At 42.2% G+C, this 26042-nt stretch overlaps 1 protein-coding gene across 1 annotated transcript in view; it reads left to right on the top strand.

The window, feature by feature from the left end:
* The window catches only part of LOC129845341 (uncharacterized), a 30280-nt gene that overhangs the window by 2537 nt on the left and 1701 nt on the right, over positions 1-26042 (top strand). Inside the window, exons 5-9 of the mRNA XM_055913230.1 lie at positions 37-116; positions 294-387; positions 864-935; positions 8243-8443; positions 9540-9631. Coding sequence (XP_055769205.1) covers positions 37-116; positions 294-387; positions 864-935; positions 8243-8443; positions 9540-9592 — 500 coding nt within the window. The 3' untranslated portion in view covers positions 9593-9631. The remainder of the gene's footprint in view (positions 1-36; positions 117-293; positions 388-863; positions 936-8242; positions 8444-9539; positions 9632-26042) is intronic.

Genomic DNA, 26042 nt, shown 5'->3' with positions numbered 1-26042 from the left:
TTGCTGAACAATTGATTGTTTTCTGTTTCTTGATAGGATTGATCATCTTTATTGTGATCATCATCACTGCCTGTGTGCTTGGAGCAGCATGCTTCTTTACAAAGAAGACATCAAGGGTGAGTTAGGTATATGCTGTTTGGCAAATTCAATTCTGGGATTTAATCAATTCGAACATTCTATAACAAATCTTCAACTTGACTCTGTACAAACACCAAACACTAGCATTCAACGAAGTCTGTAGATGCCTGTATGTTTTCTAGCCCGTTGAAGTGTGTGTTGTGTTGTGTTGCCAGAGGTACTCCGTAGATCTCCGAGACAGGCATGAGGATCTGCCTCTGAGTACTGCGGATCCTGACGCCGTGTTTGACAACTCCTCAACACAGAAGGGTGACAACATAGAATTACATAGAATATGTATAGAATAAAACATGTATTATTATGCATCTGTACGGATGAGAATACACTCTACATTTTACACTATCATCATTAATGATAATTTACTACACATTAATAGGGAAACTTAGACTTTGTACACAAGACATCACCAAAACACTTCTGTAAATCTTGATTTAGATTTCATTCATCCCATGCTTCATCCCATGCTAACAGTGAAATGCTTACTTACGGGCCATTCCTAACAATGCAGAGAGAAAGAAAAACTGAACTACCCCAAAAAATAATAATGAACATTTAGCGAATGTACATTAACTCGTGGTCAAACTGATAATACGTGTTAGACTAGTAGTAACCATTTTTTATTTAACCTTTATTTAACTAGGCAAGTCAGTTAAGAGCAAATTCTTGTTTACAATGCCGGCCTATAAACCATGACTAATGCATGTTGTCTTTGTTCACTTCTCCAGGGATGGACACCTTTACCGCCGTGGAGCTCAACAGCACCGAGGTCCTGGTTAAGGGAAGTGAGGGAGAAAGAGGTGAGCTTGATGAAGTACTGTACTGCATGTACTGTCCTCTCATAGGGTCACTTTGCTGGGACTGCGACAATGTGCCCCCAAAAGAGGAACAATTCTCTATTGAGAATTCTATGAGTGATGGAGTTATTGCACAGTGATCTGTCAAGTGTAATGTATTGTTTGGTTACTGGAATGGGTTTTGTGTTCAGAGTGGATTTCCTCTTTTGCAACAGCCGTTTAAGAGAAGAGAGAAGGAAGTCAATGTGCGTTAATAACTATACTGTATTCATAGTTATCTACGTTTTAAAGTGGCCAGAAATAATACATTTTTCAACCTAATTTTAAAACCTCATGATGTCTTGTGTGGCAGGTGTGTGGGATTAATGACAACTTCAAAGAAAAGAGAACCAACACACTGCTCTTGCTCATATCACTGTTAATATTCCTGTTTTATTCAAAACAGTGACACGAGCACTGTGTAAGGTTTAGAGTCCCTAAGAGCTTACATTTACAGTCACGACCGAAATGATTGGCACCCTTGATAAGGATGATATAAAAAGACTGTGTAAAATAAATAATGCAAATACTTTTTTATTTTTTTATTTAACCAGGTTGGCCAGTTGAGAACAAGTTCTCATTTACAACTGCGACCTGGCCAATGTATGGGAACATTATATTACTAATACAACTGCTCAAAGAAAAATATGTTGTTTAACAAGTAATAAAACAAATCTAAAAAAGGTATCAAATTGATTTGCACCCCTAACGAATCTTATAAATAAAATCACACAATTGAATCAGCATTAACATAGTATACTTTTTTTGCATTAATCTCAGCTTAAAGGGGAACTCTATTCAAACTATATTTGAGTGTTTTCTTTCATTAGTCCACTGTTGATACAGTCCCAAACTGTTCTGCATGTCAGCAGTCAAGTTTTGAAGAAATTTGTCCTGTTACATACGTGTGTAATGGAAATGTGTTTTTTGCACACCTCCCCCTGAAGCAAAGTCTCCCTGGCCACCTATTCATGGCGACACAAAATGCATAATTTAAAGAACTGTATTGTGACCTTTCATGACTTCCTGTTTCACTGGGGTAAAAATGAGGTAACACGCATGTAAAACCCAACTGTCGTTAATCACAATGGGGAAAAGGAATCTACTGGGCAACATTTACAAAGTTTAAAACCACTGGAACAGTGGTTAGCAGGTCTGGTAGAGGACCCAAGTGTAACTTGTCCCCAATCACAGTGAGGAAGATGGTTAGGCAAAGAAAGGACCAAGGGTCATCGTTGGAGAATTACCCAACGTGGTCACATCCTGGGATCACCAAAACTCCAAATCTACAAATAGACGCCGCCTCCATGCCAATAGGAGCCTTTATTGAGCAACAAATGTAAACACCCGGTGTTTGCTAAACAGCATTGGCACTTGATTTGGAACCGGGTGCTGTGATCAGATTAGACAAAAATAGAGCTCTTTGGTCACACACACCGTGGTTTGGTGTTCAATAGAAACAACCTCATACAGTATGTAAGGTATGGGGGTGGATCTTTGATGTTGTGGGGCTGGTGGTCCTGGGGCTCTGGCTCTCATTGCCCACTCCTTTGCGACACCATGGTCACCATCCATAACACATTTGATTTGTAAAATGTTTTCTCCCGCCCCAGGCTAACTCTGCCTGGTGTCAGATCTTACTTTGAATAACCAGAGCCGCATGACTCATGGATGTTGAACTGCGAGAATAGACTGTATGACACGTGTACGTCTGTGTGTGACTTCAGTCTGATCTCAGGGTGATAACCTCCAGATGAGGACTAGACTGACCTCTGTGCAGCAAACCTGGGTTCAAACAGTATTAGTTTTCTTGCTTAAACGTTAAGCGTTAAGCATTTGACTGAGCTTGCCTACTCCAAATAGGAAGGGTTCACGGGACTTCTACAAAACGCCAAATGATTAGCATTTCAGTGCTCTCAATCTGTTGAATGTAATACAAGAGACACTAGAAAGTTGAATGTCCCGTCTTGCTCCACTGAATGACAGCACCCAACCTACTCTGTGTAATGTCATCTTTGTGGTGAGGTGCCGTACCAACGCCCGCCACTGGATGGAAACAAAACCCTAGAGAATGAACAGGAGAGTAAAAGCCCAGAGCGAGTTGTTCATTGGTCTCTGATGGATATGTGACTACAGATTCTATGGTATAGGCTACCTTTAATATGTTCTTGTGTTATAAGACATTACCTTTTATACTGTGGTCTGTTGTTCTCAGTGCTTTAAACAGAGGACATTTCAAAATAGTGACAGGTTTTGTGTCAGAACATCACAGAGCTCTAATATGCTGCTCAGCTGGTTGTGGATGACCATATCCTCTTTCACCAGAGCGCTATCTTGTCAAACAAGTGTATCATCCTCAACCCCATCTTATCTGCAAACGAAACATCTTTATGTACTAAATAGGGCTGGCTCTACGCTGACCTTTTTTTAGAAGGAGCACGTGTGCACCTATGTTGAAAAACCTAGGCGCGCGCACCAAAGAACATTTAGGAGCACAATGAGAAATATTAAATCTTGAATCATTTCATTTTTTTACATGTGCACTGGTGTTCCTAAATGACAATTCCAGGTCGCACAGCAAAATATTTTGCCACATGTGCGAGAAGAATGGTCGCACTGTAGAACCCTGCTCAAGAATCCTGGATGTCAGGCATCAGACACCTGTGTAATAAAACACACACTGTGAAATAATGGAAAAATCAACCGCTATAGTAAGAGAAGAGAACACCATGCAGCATTAGCTGTTTGTATTTATTCTCAATCTGTGATAGTCCTTCCTTTTGACGTAACTTTTCATTTAGGTTGAAAGTGGTTGAATTCTTATTTCTCTGAGGTCTTCCCAGGCTTTGTGACTTTTGTGGGCATGTCTGAGCCTGTCTTTCTCTCTTTGCCCCGGGTCACACTTTGTGGAACGGGTCAGTTTTGATTGGCGCTTTTAAAAGTAACTACCTCTCAAGCATTTTTTTCATCTCCTTTTTTTAAATCATCAACTCAAGACGTTGCAGTGGCATCATGTGTTACTACTGTTTTGATACAGCTCAGTAGCGACAGACGTCTGCTTCTTTTGCAGTTCTCCCGGCCGTAACCTTTCACCTTTACTTTTTTCTGTGCTCTCTCTAAAAGAGATACAAGTCAAACAAATGAAACCCTGGTCAGGAGAGGTGTGAATTCCACTGTTGTAAAAGCATACTGCTGCCCCGTGACTGTAAAGTCAGTCTGTTAAAAATGCTAGACAACTGTCACTAGGACTGGGTTTGAGATGGACACAATGGAAAGGATCTCATGTGTATGAAGCAGAGTAATGAGAACAGTTGAACTCCTTTTAGAATGAATTACGCACGCACACACCAAACGTGCTCAAACACAAAGGCCCACAGATACACAATTAGACATGGTCTCTATTTTTTAACCTCTCTGTGGTCTTTACGGGCCAGTGTCGAGATCCTTGCAGTGCAGTCCGTCTCCTTTACTAGAAGTGGAGAGAAAGCCCTTTTGAAATATTTTGGTTGTTGTCGGTCCTTTATGTATTTCTGTTCCTTTTCATGGTTTGGCTTGACCAACAGGTCCTACATGTCCGTCAGCTGATCGATTTGGTCGACTTCGACTTTGTAGGATTGTTTTTCAGTACCATGATGTAAGGGTTCGATTGTGTTACTACGTACTTGGTATGATGCTGTAAGAACCTCTTGTTTAGGGAGATATGTTCTCTGCAGAAAAAGGGGAAACTTTGCTATTCTCGTTTTCAAGAGTTCTCTGCTTGCGGGAGTACACACACACGCGCACACACACACACACACACACAAACGTGAATCGTGTAGTAACCAAAAAAGTGTTAAACAAATCCAAATATATTTTAGATTCTTCAAAATAGCCACCCTTTGCCTTGATGACAGCTTTGCACACTCTTGGCATTCTCTCAACCAGCTTTACCTGGAATGCTTTTCCAACAGTCTTGAAGGAGTTCCCACATATGCTTAGCACTTGATGACTGCTTTTCCTTCACTCTGCGGTCCAACTCATCCCAAACCATCTCAATTGTGTTGAGGTCGGGTGATTGTGGAGGCCAGGTCATCTGATGCAGCACTCCATCACTCCCCTTCTTCGTCAAATAACCCTTACACAGCCTGGAGGTGTGTTGGGTCATTGTCCTGTTGAAAAACAAATGATGGTCCCACTAAGCTCTAACCAGATGGGATTGGCGTATTGCTGCAGAATGCTGTGGTAGCCTTGTTGGTTAAGTGTGCCTTGAATTCTACATAAATTACCAACAGTGTTATAAGCAAAGCACCCCCACACCATCACACCTCCTCTTCCATGCTTCATGGTGGGAACCACACATGCAGAGATCATCCGTTCACCTACTCTGCGTCTCACAAAGACACAGCGGTTAGAACCAAAAATTGCACGTGGACTCATCAGACCAAAGGACAGATTTCCACCAGTCTAATACCCATTGCTTGTGTTTCTTGGTGTCCTTTTAGTAGCATTTTTTTGTTTTCTTTGTTGAGCAATTCGACCATGAAGGCCTGATTCACTCAGTCTCCTCTGAACAGTTGATGTTGAGATGTGTCTGTTACTTGAACTCTGAGGCATTTATTTGGGATGACATTTTTGAGGCTGGTAACTCTAATGAACTTATCCTAACTCTGGGTCTTGCTTTCCTGTGGGGGTCCTCATGAGAGCCAGTTTCATCGTAGCGCTTTATGGTTTTTGCGACTGCACTTGAAGAAACTTTCAACGTTTTTGACATTTTCCGCATTGACTGACCTTCATGTCTTAAAGTAATGATGGACTGTTGTTTCTCTTTGCTTGTTTGAGCTGTTCTTGTCATAACATGGACTTGGTCTTTAACCAAATAGGGCTATCTTCTGTATACCACCTCTACCTTGTCACAACACAATTGATTGGCTCAAATGCATTAAGAAGGAAAGAAATTCCACAAATAAACTTTTAAGAAGCTACACCTGTTAATTGAAATGCATTCCAGGTGACTACCTCATGAAGCTGGTTGAGAGAATGCCAAGAGTGTGCAAAGCTGTCATCAAGGCAAAGGGCTACTTTGAAGAATCTCAAATATATAAATAATAAACCAATCAATATATATATAACACTTCTTTTGGATACTACATGATTCCATATGTGTTATTTCATAGTTTCGATGTCTTCACTATTTTTCTACAACAAAAAAAAAGTAAAAATAAAGAAAAATACTTGATTGAGTAGGTTTGTCCAAACTTTTGACTGGTACTGTATATATTTGTAACCATATTTTACAAACTATGAAAAACCCAAACAGTATCATTAATCCTAGCTAGCATGCAGAGCAATGCCTTGGCCTCTAATTAGTCAGCCACTCTCAACTTGTACCTCTGCCTGTCACTCTCTCATTCTTAGCTTTGGCTCCAGCTGTGAGGGATGACTTGAAACAACCTTAATTTCTACCAACTGCTCCGGCGACCGACCTTGACACTTTATTTTCTCAATTATCGAGTCTGGTCCCAGAGACTAATTTAGCTCTCATCAAGGCTAATTACAGATCTCACTCTCCATTCCCACATTCCCTTGGACAGTAAATTAGCGTGTTGGTTTTGAGTGAGTCGGGGCCCTGGAAGAAACTGAACTAATGACGGGGATTAGCTTTAGCAACCAGCCACTGAGTGCGGCGGTGGGGGGGCTGAGAATCAAAGACATACACCCAGCTTTGTTTTCATGCATTTTCAGGACATTTTGGGAGGTAAAAATGTATTCCCGTTCAAAATCCTATTTTCCTAAACCTAACCTTAACCCCAATCCCGAAACCTAACCCTTAAGCTAAAAATAGGATTTTAACAAATTCAGGACATGAAAAGGACATTGTGGTCCTGATAAGGTACGAAAACATGTACACACACACAGTAACCAGAGGTGTCACGCCTGCTCCCGCTCCCCCTCCCCCTCTCTGGCGCTCGAGGGCGCCAAGCTACCCATCATTACGCACACCTCTCACCATCGTTACAGGCATCAGTGCTTCATTGGACTCACCTGGACTCCATCACTTTATTGATTGCCTCCTCTATATCTATCTATTCAATCAAATTTCAATCAAATTACATCAGCTGATGTCACAAAGTGCTGTACAGAAACCCAGCCTAAAACCCCAAACAGCAAGCATTGCAGGTGTAGAAGCACGGTGGCTAGGAAAAACTCCCTAGAAAGGCCAGAACCTAGGAAGAAACCTAGAGAGGAACCAGGCCATGAGGGCTGGCCAGTCCTCTTCTGGCTGTGCCGGGTGGAGATTATAACAGAACATGGCCAAGATGTTCAAATGTTCATAAATGACAAGCATGGTCAAATAATAATAATAATCACAGTAGTTGTGGAGGGTGCAACAGGTCAGCACCTCAGGAGTAAATGTCAGTTGGCTTTTCATAGCCGATTATTCAGAGTATCTCTATCACTCCTGCTGTCTCTAAAGAGTTGAAAACAGCAGGTCTGGGACAGGTAGCACGTCCGGTGGAACAGGTCAGGGTTCCATAGCCGCAGTTTGATCCCTGCGTCAGCAATAATGTTATGTTGTCCAGACACTGTCCGTGTTTTGTTTCATGTCTGTTATTTATTAAATATTCACTCCCTGTACTTGCTTCTGCTCTCCCAGCATCTGTCCTCACAAGAGGTAGCAATGGTGCTTAACAGATAACGGTTTACAGATCTGAATAATGCTACAGATATGTCCAGAACAGCAGTGGTGTTACCATCCCCCCTCCCCCCTCCCCAGCCTCCTAGCACCCTTGTCCCCACCAGCCCTCTCAGTCCCCCCCATCACCTTGGGTAAGATAATAACGAGGTGGCCATACTTTCCCACAGCTCTTAACCAGCTGTGTGGTGCTGCTCTCCCAGCAAGACCTGGTCAGTAATCAGGACCTCATTAGGCGACCAACCAGAGGCCTGGCCTGGATCAGCTCATTCAGTAGAGAAGAAATCCCCCAACAGTCAAAGTGGGCAGAAACATTCTTGTAGGAACAGAAAGAGAACCACTGCAGGCCAGGAGACTCAGATAGGAAATGCTATCATTATAGTAATGCTTAGAGGTAATGACAAAGCACAGTCTAGCAGAGCAAGGTAAATATGCCTTTCTTAGCCGGAATTTGGGTGAACATGTGTTAAATACAGGTATATGTATTACTGGGTGTGTTGAAATGTGCTGTGGCAAGATATTCAGAGATATTGTGTGTATAATTTGACTATAATATGTTAAGACACTGACATGATTAAACTCTGTACTCCCTCTGCAGCAGATAGTGAGAAAATCTCTGACTACCCACCGCCTGCCAGCCCTGTGGACAAACCTGATGGGGCCCCTGGAGATGTGGCCCCTGAGGCCCCAGTGGGGGAGACTGATGACGAGAACACTGTCTCCAATAAGACCTCAGTGGAGTCAGTGGAGGCCAACGAGAACAGCAACAACAACACCATCAGCACCGCCAGGATCGTTGGTATAGTTCAATATCTGCTACAACCTCTGTGTGTATGTGTGTCTTTCTGACGGGTTGGGGTAAAGAAGACACATTTCCGTTGAACATTTGTATACATCGTCTTCTAACGTCACGGTATCTATGGCTATTGAGGCCGTTAATTGCACATTGTTCCTCGCCGTTTCAAAAAACTGTCCGAAACAAATCACACCTCTCTTTTCGCTTCTTTGTGTCATTTGAAAACACAACGAGACAGATTGGTTTATCCACTTCCTCTTTCTCTGTAATTGACTCAGGGATACAATGTTGAACAGAAGGGTTCTACTATGCCTTGAACATTCCTCTCCTGGGGAGAATGGAATTAACACAGCATGGTGATAGCACCACAACTCCCAGACTATGTCCTTATCTCAGCGTGACGGATTCTTCTATAATTGGGTGGTGAAGACTGAACCAACAACTCAACAAGACAGTTAGTTCAAGCTGTCGTTTTCTAAAGCAACATTCACTTAGGCTCTAATAGCAGTGGCGTTCCTCATAGCAGTGGAACATAGATGAACGCACGATGGGGACACTTGAGTCAGTTTTACATGTCTGGTCAAAACCGATGGAAAGCATCACTCTATGGTCAAGCCATGGCAAGTGAAAGGCAGTGGTTAGCAGCAGATGGGTGTGTTTGACCCTTCCCCTTTACTAAGACATGTCGCAGAGCTCAAACCAAGAGAGAACGCCAGTTGTCCTTTCAGTCTTTCAGCGGTCCAAAAATGTATGGAATATTTGTAAACTGTGGCTATGGGGTCACTCGTAAGGATGGCTGTAGGAATCCATTGTTTAGTCCCACTACTATCAGATGGTTCTACAGTATATGATTCAGAACACATGTTCTACCATCACATCAGTATTGAATGTTCTACTTTGGCAGGGATCCTGACTTTAGGTCTGCTGCCATTACTCAAATATTTTCTGGAATGTATGAGTGCAGGGATACAAGCATCCTTCAGTAACCATTAGCAGGTGAAATGTAGCCATAGATCTAGGGTTAAAACTCCCCATGGTCATCACTTCATCTATGCCCTGTCTCCTCATTATTTTGTTTCTCTCTCACACACTTTCTCAGGACGGACCATGACCAGCAGCTTCTCTGAGGTTCCTCTGGACAACCCGGCCTAAAAGAGATCCTCCTTTATCTGCAGCCCCTTCACAACCACGGTAAGCCCCCATCGGACCCCCAACCTCCCCCCTGCAGCTGCTGAACTACTTCCCCAGCTCAGGTGTTAGTAAACGGATCAGCCCCCCCCCCCCCCCCTCTACCAGCCAGGTCAGCAGGCCGCAAACGACTTCTGCTGGAAGTGCCAGATATGTTACTGAAGCGGTCTCCCTGAATTAACATCGCAGTATAAATAGGACGTCATAACCACCAATCTACCGGTACTGCTGGTCATTATCAGTCTGCATTAGATTATGGGTTCCCATCTTCGTAAATCTTCTTGACGAGGCTAATCCACATTGATTTATATATATTCCATGAAGGGATGTTTGTGGTTGTCGATGCATCTGGACTCAACTCTCCATTGACGGTCATAAGATATTGCAGTATATATCAAAGTTGAATTACTTGTGTAGGGAGGATTTATGTAGGCTCCAGGTTGAGTGAGAGGGACACATGTAGGCGTATTTGTTATACCTCTGCAATTTTAGAACTTATTTATTGGACAGACGTCGTTTAGCCTCTACAAGAACAAGTCGTACAGTTAGAAGGAAACGACCACAACTTGCACATCAAATATCTTTCACAATCTACCAAACAGCTCCCAACCATCTTAAAGATGCCGCTAAACAATGCATTTCCGATTTCCACTCATACTCTCTCATACAATTGTTCTGCTCATAACTCTGCCTCTTATCTCATTTCGATCAGGCACTCCAGCTAGATTCCTCAGACAGACCCCAGCAGCTTGGGTCCTCTCAGCCAGTCAGCGAGCCAGTCAGTCAGTCAGTCAGACAGGAAGTTCTAACTATAGCCCCCTGCACCTGTGTTTCTCTTCTCTCTGAAGCCTGCCGCCACTACAGTGCTGCAGCCCAGGGCCTGGACCCTGAAGACCTGAGGAATCCACCCCGCTCTTAACAGCCGATGATAGGCCCAGATCTTAGGCCCGCCACTGAGACGCAACGTGTTAACAGTCCCATTTCACAAAAAAGCAGACCCCCAGAAATCCCTGTTATCTCACGTCCATCAGGGGTTGTCAGTCCCTCACTTTTTCTCACCCCTCTCTTCCCCCCCCTTTCTCTATCGCTCAGTCAGTAGTTTTGCTTGGCCTGCTTTTTTGTGTGACCCTTAAGATGACGTGTAGTGTTGACAATTCCTCATACAGTAGAGTAGAATCACATAATGTAGAAAGATGTCTCGTGAACATCCCTCATAAAACTACATTTACAGCAGAATGAATTAGGTCTCATAAAACTACATTTACAGCAGAATTAATTAGGTCTCATAAAACTACATTTACAGCACAATGAATTAGGTCTCATAAAACTACATTTACAGCACAATGAATTAGGTCTCATAAAACTACATTTACAGCAGAATGAATTAGGTCTCATAAAACTACATTTACAGCAGGATGAATTAGTTCTCATAAAACTACATTTACAGCAGAATGAATTAGGTCTCATAAAACTACATTTACAGCCGAATGAATTAGGTCTCATAAAACTACATTTACAGCCGAATGAATTAGGTCTCATAAAACTACATTTACAGCCGAATGAATTAGGTCTCATAAAACTACATTTACAGCCGAATGAATTAGGTCTCATAAAACTACATTTACAGCAGAATGAATTAGGTCTCATAAAACTACATTTACAGCCGAATGAATAAGGTCTCATAAAACTACATTTACAGCAGAATTCATTTGGTCATGTAGGAGAGTGCAATTAGAAGAGAAGGCTAATGCCTAGCACCACTGACAAACCTGTCCTTTATGGGTATTTAGGAAAGGCTGGATAAGAAGGGTGGGGATTTGTAAGGCAGCCCGTTACTCCATCCCGGTGGGAAGAATAGTCAGGTTTCCCCTTCTTCTCCCTCTCTCTTCCTTTATTTGTTCTTTCTCTCGCTCTCCCCCCTCCAGGATGGTTTGAGCAGGAGATTTAGAATGAGGGTCAGTAGGGGGAGAATAGAGCCAGTGGACTAATGGATACATTTTTATGAACACTGTTTCTATAATGCAGGAATGCATGTGTACACTATGCATGTACACAAATATGCACAGTGTAACCATAGTCATTCTTAAAGATGACTGACGTCTCCAATCTCCGTCTTTAAGGTAGGGGAAAACGTGAGAGAAAGTATTGCTAGCTTCAAGTAAGGTGGCTATGCTGTGGCTGTGTATGTAATTACAATCATTGCCTTCAGACTGCCATAATTAGTTCATTAGAGGACTGGATAATTGGTCCAGACAGAGCCACTCTCTGAAGAAAGTACTGCCTTGGTCCAGAGTATTTTACAGTACACAAGGCCCCATACACCTCATTGTCCCAGGATCCATTTCATGTGATTTATTTACAGATGTATTTCACAGAATCGTTGGAGACAGAGTTGACCATGTAGATGGAGAATAACTAACCGTAGATAATATATGACGACGTTAATAATCCTACATGTGTAATGTAGCAAAATAAAGCTGTTTAAATAACATGCTTTATGCTAGTTTCTATTTACCTATGTCACAGTCATATATTATCACATATACACACCGTTTAACATTTGAATTCCTGGAGATTCTGGTACCTAATTGCTCCTATACCGTTGCCTTTCAGAACAGTGAGAGCTGAGTCTGCCAGGGCTACCTTTTAGCAGCAGGTTATTGATATGGTTTAGAGTTTCACACTGGGGGAGTGATATTGGATCACGGTAACTACAGTGACATTATTTATATTTCGGCAATGGAAAGCAAGTGTGCCCACTGATAGTCTTGGTAGTTACACTCTTAGAAAAAAGGGTTCCAAATGTGTTATTTGGCTGTCCCCATAGGATAACCTTTTTTTTGTTCCAGGTAGAACACTTTTTGGTTTCAGGTAGAACCCTTTTGAGTTCCATGTAAAACCCTTTGTGGAAACGTTCTACATGGAACACAAAAGGGTCCTTCAAAGGGTTCTCCTATGGCACGTGTCAAACTCATTCCACGGAGGGCTGAGGGTTTTCGCTCCTCCATTGTACTTGAGGAATTAAGGTCACTGATTAGTAAGGGACTCCCCTCACCTGGTTGTCTAGGTCTTCACTGAAAGGAAAAAACTAAAACCAGCAGACACTAGGCCCTCCATGGAATGGGTTTGACACCCCTGTCCTATGGGGACAGCCGAAGAACCCTTTTAGGTTCGAGATAGCACTAAGAGTGTAGCCTATTAATCTCACTGTTGAATTGTAGTTATTAACTCTATATTCTAAATACAGTGGAAAAGACGATGGATGATACAGCAGCTTCAGTTGTGGATTTCACATTTAGCATGAGAAGAAAATGCCCTTCTTGGAAGGCAGGCTGGGCCTTGCTCATAAACAATGAGAAAAGCTGTCTATTTTGTGCTTTACATACATAGAAAAACAGACTGAATCGACCTTGAAGGAGACATAAAAATGAAAGAAAGAGAAAAGCAAGAAACAACCAGTCCTTTCTTCCTTCCACCTGGTTTAGGTAGTGATGAGCAAGCTGGAAAGCCTGAACTTGAAAGGTCTCTTGTCTCCCCCATCCAGGGGAGATAATGGACATGACCTGACAGCTCATGAAACAGCGTAATTAGCTGGTTAGGCCGGCTGTGTCATTTTCCAATCGGGTTTGCTTTCATGCCATCAGCACGGGGGTTATCATACATTTGACTGGAATAGACCGTCGGTCCAGAAAGAGAGAGAGGAGAAAATGTGGACAAGCCTAGCTAGTAATTAGTGTGGGCTATTTTATTGTTCGAGAGGGGCTTTTGTTCGATGTGATTGGACACACAGGTTCAAAGACAGGGCAAGGCTGTGTAGAGACTCAGAGGTCAAGGGTCAGATTATATCTCATGTGCTTATGTACAGATCTACTAACTTTGCTTAGATATATTTGTCATTCATCAGCTCCAAAGTAAATATGTTTCTTGTTTATGTAGTGGCAATGCTGTCCCCAGTAATAAAAAAGAAACCAGACCTCCATTTTGGGGTTTGAGACCACCATTTTGGACGTCCCAATGGCTCTATGGCAGTGTGAGAGGGTGCCTGGGCTCAGTAATAACAGTGGCTGGGTGCTGCTGGGTGGCGTTCCCTGCATGTGTGGGTTTTGATGTGGTGATGGAGATGACAGGACTCTGTCATGTCACCTGACTGGCTTGATGTTTTATCACAGGGAGGGACTAGTGGAAAGGCAGGCTGGAAAGGCCCCTTACACACACACACACACACACACACACGCACACACAAAGCACAGAAACAGCTGGTGTCAGCTGATCCCAAATCTGCCTCTTGTGTCCTGCGCAACACAACAATGTTAGCCCTCTAAGCTAAAAGCCTAAGCATTCGCTTGGGGAGCTAACACAAGTCTTCAGGCCTCAGGCAGCTACTCATCAGACAGGCTTGATTCCCCAAACCATTACATAAGCAGTGTACTCTCAGCCCTGGCTCACCAACTGAGTTAGACATTGTGCAGGGCTCCACACTGAGAATCCTTCAACAATAGACCAGCTCAGGTTGTGTAATATGACAACAGCTGCATGTATCTACAGACTGACATTCACAATGTTATATTAGATTAGTATTAGGTCGTATTGTGTGGCTCACATAGCATGAGTAGTCCTCTACCCTGACAATTACCTAGTTATTACAGTATATAGCCATGAGATTAAACACTTATTGTGTTTGAATGAGATTAAAACACACACGTTGGTGTTGGTGACTGACTGCTGCCTGTGACCGAAGTTTGAAGGTGGAGAGCGTGGAGTCAGGTTTCAGTGTTGATGGTACTTAACTGTCTGAGGGTCCCAAATGCCCTATGACAAAATGGCGTCTCTGGCGTCTAGCTTTTTAATGTGATACTGTTATATACAGGCTCTGGATGTTACTGTTAGCCACTCTTGTTCTGTCAAAAGACATTTCTTTGATCATGAAATGTATGCATCTTGTTTGACATGAATTCCTGACCTGATGTCAACTTGTAATCCCTAAATTCCATTACTGACTGAAAGACCACATAATGAGCATCTTCATAGTCATTGTTTATCACACAACACTGTCAAACGACACCCCACATCTCATTTTGTAAAGCCATTACCCTCAACATTTTGTACACCCATTCTTTAATCCCTTGTGCTCTACTTATTTAAACCAGCGCTACACAGAAGGTCTTGAATTGCCTCCCTGTCTCCGTGTTTCTACTCAGCCAGTGTGTTGAGAGATGCAGAGTAAAGGTTCCCTTTGATGCTCAGATAAAGAGTTAAAGGCCTCCAGACACGCTCTATGCTGGCTGGGCTCCACACACACACACACACACACACACACACACACACACACACACACACACACACACACACACACACACACAGACACAGACACAGACACAGACACAGAGAGAGGCCTAGGTCCCCTCTTACGTTGAAGTCACTGGAGGCTGCTGAGGGGAGGACGGCTCATAGTAATGGCAGGAATGGAGTCATTGGAATAGTATAAACCACATGGAAACCACGCGTTCGATTCCATTGACTCCATTCCAGCCATTATTTTTGAGCCGTCCTGCCCTCAGCAGCCTCCACTGTTTGACGTTGCTGTGCTACATCCATCACAGATGGTTGATTTCTCTGTAAATCCTCACACCTTGTTTGTTTGCCTCTATTTGTAGAGCTGATCCAGGCCGGATTGTAACAGGATAGGTCTAGCTGTGGATCTATTGACATCTACAGGACCAGACACACCTACTCATTCAAGGGTTTTTCTTAATTTTTACTATTTTCTACATTGTAGAATAATAGTGAAGACATCAAAACTATGAAATAACACATATGGAATCATGTAGTAACCAAAAAAGTGTTAAACAAATCAAAATGTATTTTATATTTGAGATTCTTCAAAGTAGCCACCATTTGCCTTGATGACAGCTTTGCACACTCTTGGCATTCTCTCAACCAGCTTCATGAGGTAGTCACCTGGAATGCATTTCAATTAACAGGTGTGCTTTGTTAATTTGTGGAATTTCTTCTTAACTTGCGGATCAGTGGAACGCTACCGTCCCACCTGGCCAACATCCGGTGAAATTGTAGAGCGCCAAATTCAAATTAAATTACTATAAATATTAAACTTTCATGAAATCACAAGTGCAATACATGAAAATTAAGCTTAACTTGTTGTTAATAATCCAGCTGCCGTGTCAGATTTCAAAAAGGCTTTACGGCGAAAGCAAACCATGAGATTATCTGAGGACAGCGCCCAGCAGACAAATGCATAACAAATCATTTTCAACCAGGGAGTTGCGACACGAAAGTCAGAAATAGCGATATAATATAGGCCTTACCTTTGAAGATCTTCTTCTGTTGGCACTCAAAAAGGTCCCAGTTACATTAGAAATGGTCCTTTTGTTTGATAAACTCCTTTTTTATAGCCATATAAACTCAGTTTAGCTGGCGTGCTTCAGTCAATAATCCACTCGTTTTCCCTCCTTCAAAATGCACACAAAATGAATGTCACGCCCTGTCCATAGAGAGGTTTTTATTCTCTATTTTGGTTATGCCAGGGTGTGACTAGGGTGGGCATTCTAGTTTCGTTATTTCTATGTTGGTGTGGTTCCCAATCAGAGGCAGCTGTCTATTGTTGTCTCTGATTGGGGATCATATATAAGTTGTCCTTTTTCGTTCTTTCATTTGTGGGTTCTTAATTTTGCACTGGTTGTTATTTTGCCCTGCAGAACGTCACGTTCGTATTTTTGTTTTGTTGTTGTCGGTGTTCAGTTAATAAATAAATAGAATGAACACGTACCACGCTGCGCTTTGGTCCACTTCTTCCAATGACGATCGTGACAATGAATCCCAAACGTTACCTTTATAAGAGTGTTTTCTATCCAAAAACTGTTAAAATAATGTCTGTGAGTATAACAGAACTGAAATGGGACAAACCATCCCCCCAAAAATAAATTCATCCTACCACTGATTTCAATGGCTGGCACTTTTATAATAGGGCAAAATCATGCCCAATTGCAGTTCCTATGGCTTCCACTAGATGTCAACAGTCTTTAGAAATAGTTTCAGGCTGGTTTTTTGAAAAATGAGCCAGAAATTGTAGTTTTTCTAGGTGGCTCCCATTTTGGCTGTAGTGTTTCCAAGCGTGTGAATGAGAGCGAGTTCTTTGGTATTTTTCTCCGGTAAAGACAATAACGATTCTCCATCTTAAATTGTATTGTTTATTTTCGTATTAGGTTACCTAAGGTTGGATTATAAACGTTGATTAACTTGTTTGACTTGACTCTTTGGTATACAGGTATAGGGTTGTGACAAGGTAGGGGTGGTATACAGGTATAGTGTTGTGACAAGGTAGGGGTGGTATACAGGTATAGTGTTGTGACAAGGTAGGGGTGGTATACAGATATAGTGTTGTGACAAGGTAGGGGTGTATACAGATATAGTGTTGTGACAAGGTAGGGGTGGTATACAGATATAGTGTTGTGACAAGGTAGGGGGGGTATACAGATGTAGTGTTGTGACAAGGTAGGGCTGGTATACAGATATAGTGTTGTGACAAGGTAGGGGTGGTATACAGATATAGTGTTGTGACAAGGTAGGGGTGGTATACAGATATAGTGTTGTGACAAGGTAGGGGTGGTATACAGATATAGTGTTGTGACAAGGTAGGGGGGGTATACAGATGTAGTGTTGTGACAAGGTAGGGCTGGTATACAGATATAGTGTTGTGACAAGGTAGGGGTGGTATACAGATATAGTGTTGTGACAAGGTAGGGCTGGTATACAGATATAGTGTTGTGACAAGGTAGGGGTGGTATACAGATATAGTGTTGTGACAAGGTAGGGCTGGTATACAGATATAGTGTTGTGACAAGGTAGGGGTGGTATACAGATATAGTGTTGTGACAAGGTAGGGCTGGTATACAGATATAGTGTTGTGACAAGGTAGGGGTGGTATACAGATATAGTGTTGTGACAAGGTAGGGGTGGTATACAGATATAGTGTTGTGACAAGGTAGGGGTGGTATACAGATATAGTGTTGTGACAAGGTAGGGGTGGTATACAGATATAGTGTTGTGACAAGGTAGGGGTGGTATACAGATATAGTGTTGTGACAAGGTAGGGGTGGTATACAGATATAGTGTTGTGACAAGGTAGGGGTGGTATACAGGTATAGTGTTGTGACAAGGTAGGGCTGGTATACAGATATAGTGTTGTGACAAGGTAGGGGTGTATACAGATATAGTGTTGTGACAAGGTAGGGGTGGTATACAGATATAGTGTTGTGACAAGGTAGGGGGGGTATACAGATGTAGTGTTGTGACAAGGTAGGGCTGGTATACAGATATAGTGTTGTGACAAGGTAGGGGTGGTATACAGATATAGTGTTGTGACAAGGTAGGGGTGGTATACAGATATAGTGTTGTGACAAGGTAGGGGTGTATACAGATATAGTGTTGTGACAAGGTAGGGGTGGTATACAGATATAGTGTTGTGACAAGGTAGGGGGGGTATACAGATGTAGTGTTGTGACAAGGTAGGGCTGGTATACAGATATAGTGTTGTGACAAGGTAGGGGTGGTATACAGATATAGTGTTGTGACAAGGTAGGGCTGGTATACAGATATAGTGTTGTGACAAGGTAGGGGTGGTATACAGATATAGTGTTGTGACAAGGTAGGGCTGGTATACAGATATAGTGTTGTGACAAGGTAGGGGTGGTATACAGATATAGTGTTGTGACAAGGTAGGGCTGGTATACAGATATAGTGTTGTGACAAGGTAGGGGTGGTATACAGATATAGTGTTGTGACAAGGTAGGGGTGGTATACAGATATAGTGTTGTGACAAGGTAGGGGTGGTATACAGATATAGTGTTGTGACAAGGTAGGGGTGGTATACAGATATAGTGTTGTGACAAGGTAGGGGTGGTATACAGATATAGTGTTGTGACAAGGTAGGGGTGTATACAGATATAGTGTTGTGACAAGGTAGGGCTGGTATACAGATATAGCCCTATTTGGTAAAAGACCAAGTCCATATTATGGCAAGAGCCGCTCAAATAAGCAAAGAGAAACAACAGTCCGTTACTTTAAGACATGAAGGTCAGTCAATCCGGAACATTTCAAGAACTTTGGAAGTTTCTTCATGTGCAGTCGCAAAAAACATCAAGTACTATGATGAAACGGGCTCTCATGAGGACCGCCGCAGGAAAGGAAGACCCAGAGATACCTCTGCTGCAGAGGATAAGTTCATTCGTTACCAGCCTCAGAAATTTCAGCCCAAATAAATGCTTCACAGAGTTCAAGTAAATTTTACTGACAGTTGTGGCTGCTTTGTGTGATGTATTGTTGTCTCTACCTTCTTAGCCTTTGTGCTGTTGACTGTGCCAATAATGTTTGCACCATGTTTTGTGCTGCTTCCATGTTGTGTTGCCACCATGTTGTTGTGTTGCTACCATGCTGTGTTGTTGTCTTAGGTCTCTCTTTATATAGTGCTGTGTTTTCTCTCTTGCCGTGATGTGGGTTTTGTCCTAGATTTATTTTTAATGTTTAATTCCAGCCCTTGTCCCCGCAGAAGGACCTTTGCCTTTTGGTAGGCCATCATTGTAAATAAGAATTTGTTCTTAACTGACTTGCCTAGTTTAATAAAGGTTAAATAAATATTCCACGTGGGAGTATATCCACTTTTGGTTGGTAGACAGGAACAGAATGTCACGCCCTGGCCTTAGTATTCTTTGTTTTTCTTTATTATTTTAGTTAGGTCAGGGTGTGACATGAGGAAAGTATGTGTTTTATTGGTTTTGGGTGATTATATGGTAAAGGGGGTGTTGGGTATAGTGTATGGGTTTGTGTTGAGTGCATGTGTCTAGCGTTGTCTATGTTGGTTTAGTTGTCTAGGAGAGTCTATGGTTGCCTGAATGAGTTCCCAATTAGAGACAGCTGATTTCTGTTGTCTCTGATTGGGAGCCATATTTAGGGTAGCCATAGGCTTTCATGTGATGTGGGTAATTGTCTATGTTATACGTTTGTAGCATGTATGTGCACTTCGTTCATAGCTTCACGATCGTTTTCTTGTTTTGTTAGTGTGTAAGTGTTTTTGTTTCGTTTTTGCCCTCGTATTCATTAAAAGGAATATGGCTTATTTTCCTACTGCTGCGTTTTGGTCCGTCAATCCTCCACACGATCGTGACACAGAAACACTTCCCACAACTGCAACCCAGCTGTCTTTTCCTTTGGCTTTAGCGGTCAGGCATGTTTCGGACAATCTAAATGTGTTTAGAATGCAAGAGGGTCAATTTACAAGAGGGCCACTTACAGGTGCTAATTAATCTATTATAAACAGACACCCAAGGCTTCCTGTTAGCTTTGCATCTGTCATGACCTGGTCGTAGCCCTTTGCCCTTTTCCTGTTTTCTTTTTTTTTTTATTCGATTTTTTTTTACCAACACTCAGCGAAACCATTAGTATATTTAACCATTACTATATTTAAACGTTAAGATGCAGCCCTGCCTCACAGTACTTTACACAGCTGCTGGTGTGGGTGGAATGTAGCTAATGTAGCTAGATAGCTTTTCGCTATTGAAACACTATCACTTTCTGTAGCAGAGGTCAGAGCAACCTGGGTGTCAAATTCATCTTGTGAAAAATCCCATAACTGAGTGAAAAAGACATTTGCTAGTTCAGCCAGTTGATTTAGTGGCAGTTGTTTGCTATAACAAACCTACGTATACAAGTCAATCAAAGACAAACTTCAGATAACCCCTTAGCTAGTTTAGATACCGTTTGGCTCATTGACTATTATGGATCTCAATGTTAACACCGTGTCAACCTTCATTCGTAGCCTGTGCTAGAGGACATGGCTTTCCAAACAATTTAGAGGCAGGTTGTTTTGAAAGCAAGCCCCATTATGTGGTCATGGCTTGCCTTTGTAGAAGAAGCTGAAACCTTGACAAATGGGGTCAAGTCAAACAGATGCTTGAGAGCTATCTATAACCAATAAGGAACTCCAACCTCCTCCGACCACTGTCTCTTTCTCGCTCTCTCTCTTTCTCTCTTTCTTTCTCTCTCTCTTTCTCTCTCTTTCTCGCTCTCTCTCTCGCTCTCTCTCTCTCTCTATCACTCCCTGTGTTTGAATAATAGTTTAGCTGTTTTATCATCATATACTTACACCATACTCATATAGTCGTCTAAAATATAGCCTTCCGTTGCTATCAAACTCTTGTTGCGTTGTAAGCTGATTAGCCTTGTTCATTAGCTTTCTGTAGAATACAAGGGAGTATAATTGAGACATTGATTTGAGTATCTATTGCTAGCCCTGGTCTGTGATATTTTTACACACTATACTGTGCCTCTCTTTATGAAAGGAAGTATCTCTCCTTTATGTGACCTGAAACCATGCCCCAACCCATTAGTCATATCGGCAGTGCGTTTACCACTGCTATCTGGTCCAGAGATCAGTCAGATCTTGTTTGTATAATACCACACACACATCTCACGTGTTCACTTCCTGAACTTGTCTCCACATCACAAAACCGCCAGGTGGGGTCGGTCCAACTTCCTGCTTGGGTTCCTTGACCTTCAGTGACCCTTTGTGGTGGGAGCTAAGTGAAAAGGTCAGAGGTCAGCGCAACCTAATTAAAGGGTATACGCTGACCACAAGGAGGAGAGTGATGTACTCCCTGTGTCCTAGGAGACACACCCACATTCTTTAGTGGTCACTGAGACATGTCCATGCAGAGGTTGAGCTAGAGGGAATTGTCCTCAAGGAACATCTAGACCTGCACACACTTAAAGCTGCAATATGTAACTGTTTGGGGGACCCGACCAAATTCACATAGAAATTTGTCATTCTCAACTCTAAGAAGTGGTAGATATGTTCTAGGTGCATTATTTCTATGCTTCCCGTTCTTACCTTTCGTTGTTGCGAATTTTACTTTCTGTTTCATACACCAGCTTCAAACAGCAACATATTTTTTGGTATTTTTTTAATATATTTCACAGCGGTTTAGATGGTACAATGATTCTCTACACTATACATTGCTTATTTGGTCACATAAACTAAAATTAGGTAAACTATTTGAATTTTAGCAACCAGGAAATGGCAGAGCGATTTCTGCATATTGCACCTATAAACATACAGATGCCACACACACACACACACACACACACACACACACACACACACACACACACACACACACACACACACACACACACACACACACACACACACACACACACACACACACACTCTGATAGAACTCCCTTGTTCACAGCCAGGTAAAGGAAGAGCATTCTTAAGAGCTCACTTTTACAATTTCACTGTTCACCATCCCCTCTACCTAACCCATCTTTGATGGATGTCAGAGGACGGTGACCTCTGACCTTTTTTGAGTGTTTATATTTTAGACTCTTCCCAAGAGTTCCACCGTAGCTGTCACATTTTCCCTTCTCTCTCTTGTATTCCCGCCATGCTAGCAGACCGCTGGTTGCCAAGTGCTGTAAGACACACACCATTATTGACTTCGCTTTAGGAGCTAAATAATAATAATAATAAGACCGGTCTGTCAACAAAGGAAAGCAGACAATAGAAAGGCAATGGCAATAAAATAATATGGCTATAAGTTTGATATGCTACATGGAAATGGTATTTACACCTTGGTAGCTTAGCTTGTCAGCGGTCACCCAGGTTCCATAGCTCTCTAAATAGGGGCCCGTTGTTCGACACAGGGTTTTCTGAATAGCACCTATCTTCATTGAGGCTAGCAGCAGCCTTTGACATCGTGTGTGTGTGATCTGGTAGTATGCTATGATGTGATGCCCACCCAGACACTATTCCTAGAGATATTCTATTCTATTATTGCATCCGGATGTTCCTTTGAGCTTTACAAGGGAGACCAGGCCAAAGGGCAGTCTATTGCAGATGTAGGATCTTAATTTGAGACAGTTTGCAACAGGAAATGTGGATTATAATTCATCTACATTTTTGTAGGGGTAAATTCATATTTCGTAAGGGAAAATCAAGTCTGAAATTTCATTGTGGAATTACTAAACCTTTTTGAACCTCAAATAGTCCACGAGTTTTAAATGTCCTGCATTGCAGGAAAGTTCTCCTTCAACAGGGTGATCAAATTAAGATCCTACATCTGTACCTATACTCTGACGTTGAAATTTGGTATCCTAGACTAACAATGAAGGACAATGATCCAGTCATTGGATAAAACCCTTACAGTTCCTCTGATCAACACCATCTGTCACTTCCAGTTGTTTTACAAACGGTCAGTGCTTTGAGTACCTACTAAGAGTTCAGAAAATCACTTGTGGGGAGTTGGGAGGTGCAGTTAGTTGAACGTCTCTAGTAGTCAGCAGAACTAACGTCAGGCTTTGTTTACTGAACAGAATTCCCCTGGGGCAGGATTATCCAGATAATCTCCGGGGATTGAGTCCGCCCGCCAAATGCCGGATTAGGGAAGTGGCCAATCCTTTCAGCTCCTCTAGAGCCCCTGGGCTCAGTTTTTCAAAAGTTATCTAGCCGGATTTTGGCAATCGGATACGATTTAAATTAATATAACGGGTGTCCTAATTCAAGTCAATAATTACTCTGTTCTATTCATTCTATTTCTATGCATCTAATCCTATCCGATAGGCAAAATCTAGATAGATAACTGGGCCCTGGTGATGCCTTCTCCACACTCATTCACAAATACTGTCACCTTTCTATGTACAAAGCAATAAGTACTGTGGATGGATTTAGTCTTAGTTCCTGACAAGGTATTTCTATTCTCATGAGCCATAACCAAATCTCTACATCAGTCAAGAGAGAGCATGGTCTTTCCAACTATCTTACTATCTCTGGGTGGACTGATGTCATAGTACCAAACCAGTCATCGTTCTGATCTCATTAACAGTCCCCATGTGATCAGATTCTGTCCTGGAGGCACACTGTTTGGAAGGAGCAGCAGCCATAACAGCTTTATGTCCATCCCCATAATGTGTTACTGTCTGTGACTTCAATAGTATGTGAGGGATAGACCTGTCACCATCCTCCTCTTGGTGTATTTTCTACCGGTGTCACCATCCAACATAATTGGTTGTTTTGGCATTCCTGTCCACTCCTCCTGGGTCTAACCTACTCTCCGGCCTACTCTCCGGCCCTCTGGGCCTACTGTGATCAGAGACTTGGTGAAAGATGGACATTCACCTGCTGGTATCGCCTCAGGCATCCGCTCCAACCTCCAACATTCCTTCCTCAGGTCCAGACTGACGAGTCACACCACGGCTTAATATGCCTGTGTCTTTCAGTGTGTTAGTTATCGCAGTTGGGGGACTCTTCTCCCCACTCTCCAGGTGTGAGAACAGTTTACTTTAAATTAACGCTTTAGATATGTTACACTGCGGCCACTATTGCTACATTTTAATGTGTGTGTATGGTGGTTTTAAAATGGAGATGTTTTACCAGATGTTTGATAGTGAAATGTTACTAGTTGAGAAAAAGTAATACAAGTTGACGCAGGGCTGTGCATATTCATGACTATGATGAATTTGTCTTTTGTTGTTGTAAATGTAATGCATTATGTTTATATTGCACACAAACCTATTAGAAGAAACACTGTACCTTTAAATGAACTTGTGGTTGTGTTCTTCCTCAACAAGCTTTCACATTGATATTAACAACTGCATACTAAATATGAAGTAAATCGCTGCATTGCTTTGACCTAAAAGCTATTACGATTAGCTATTAAACTTTTCAGCACTTAACCTTTCAGTTGTTCATCTGTCAGATCAAACAGGTTTTTGCTTCCCTAGTTATTTTCTCTCATTGGTTGTTTTGCTGTTTTTACATGCCCATACTAATAGGTAGGTCATTAGCTTAGACACATGCATTGCTCTTTCATTCAAAGTGTTTCCAAAAACATCTTTATGGAAACGTCTTCTGACAAAATGGACAATTACAGTTGTATTGTATTGTATTCTACCATGCAATGTAGGAATATTGACTGCATGGAACAGGTAGTTTAGAGGAAACCGTTGTGATGATGAGTGGACGTTTCCAAAAGGCCAGATCTGCTTTACTGCACGCTGTAAAAGCCCAGGGGCGAGGGAAAGAGCGGTGATAAATTGTAACGTTTGAAACTTTCCCTCTGTGATGTCATAAAGCAATGATAAAACAGGTATATAGTCAGTTTATTAAGACAAAGGATTTTGGATTTCACTTAGTTTCCACCTGTCGTTTTTAGAGGGGGGTAAAGGTGAAGGTAGTAAACAGGTTAATGCAGGTTGTAGGTAATGAGACTGAAAACCGGTTGAGGTTTTGCTCTATTACTATCCATTAACAAAATGATAGGTGGAAACTTACCTCCTCTACAGTTCAAACACTTGACTCCTAGGCCTTACTACAATGTGAGCAATCTAATCAATTGTAATCACTACTTTTGTAACCCAGCATTTGAGCCTTTGTTCAGAGACCAGATTGAGGAGGTGGTCGTCGCTCGCTGGACTCAGGTTAGCCTTAGTAGCATTTTCCCCAGAGTCACTAAATCCCCAGTGGAATGTCAAGCCTTTCAGTGACTAGGTTTCTCCTTCACTATAGTAACTGCCTAACTGGGGGTTCTCTCCACACAGATCCCTGTCTGTTCCTATATGGCTCAACTTCAGCTCAGTTTAGCCCAGCCACTTTACAGAGCTGTGCGAGAGCTCACCTGTCCTGCAATATGCAATCAGACCCTTAGTAATCACATAAGCTGTTCTCTGTTACCTGGTCTCCTTTTTATTGCATGCATTTCAGATTACCGAGGGTCACATTTGAAAGTGCAACGGCAGGATATAAGAGCTGTGAGGATGAGACACTTACACAGCATGGTTGGTTTTCATTGATTCGGTCATGTACTATAGACTGCACTCCATCCATATCCAATGAACACCTGTTAGCTGCCTTCAATTCTTATTTGGGTATGTAGGAGTTGTATGTATGAAATCTGTACTACCCAGCTTTTTGTCGATCTAAAAGTTAATCTAGTCTAAGTCATCAATTGCGTTTTAAGGAGTTGAACCACCTCAACTCCACGGTCTTCACACCTAGGGGGCACACACCGGTTCGAAGAATCCATAAAAGGGTCGTCATAAATCAATTCAATAGAGTTTTTTTTCTCCCATGTCCGGTATCCTGTCCCGCAAACAGATGTTTCAGCACAGGTGTCAAAGGTCAGAGGCCACGTAAAACATGGTCAAAGCAGAAGGTATGGCAGGGGGTTACAGGTGACGAGAGCCAGGATAGTGGTGTCACAGGATGACTAGGGACACAACTTTCCAGGAAAATCCAGCCTGGTAGAAATATAGATGGAGAAAACTGAAGAGAAAGTTAAAAGGCCCTGAAAGGTAGCCCAGTTTGATCTCCCCATCGTGACGCTCCATCGATTACAAAGCAGGA

The sequence above is a fragment of the Salvelinus fontinalis genome, unplaced genomic scaffold (assembly GCF_029448725.1).
Source record: "Salvelinus fontinalis isolate EN_2023a unplaced genomic scaffold, ASM2944872v1 scaffold_0282, whole genome shotgun sequence".
Lineage (NCBI taxonomy): Eukaryota > Metazoa > Chordata > Actinopteri > Salmoniformes > Salmonidae > Salvelinus > Salvelinus fontinalis.
Note: the sequence above shows the minus strand (reverse complement) of the source record. Positions and strands in the feature narration are given on the sequence as shown.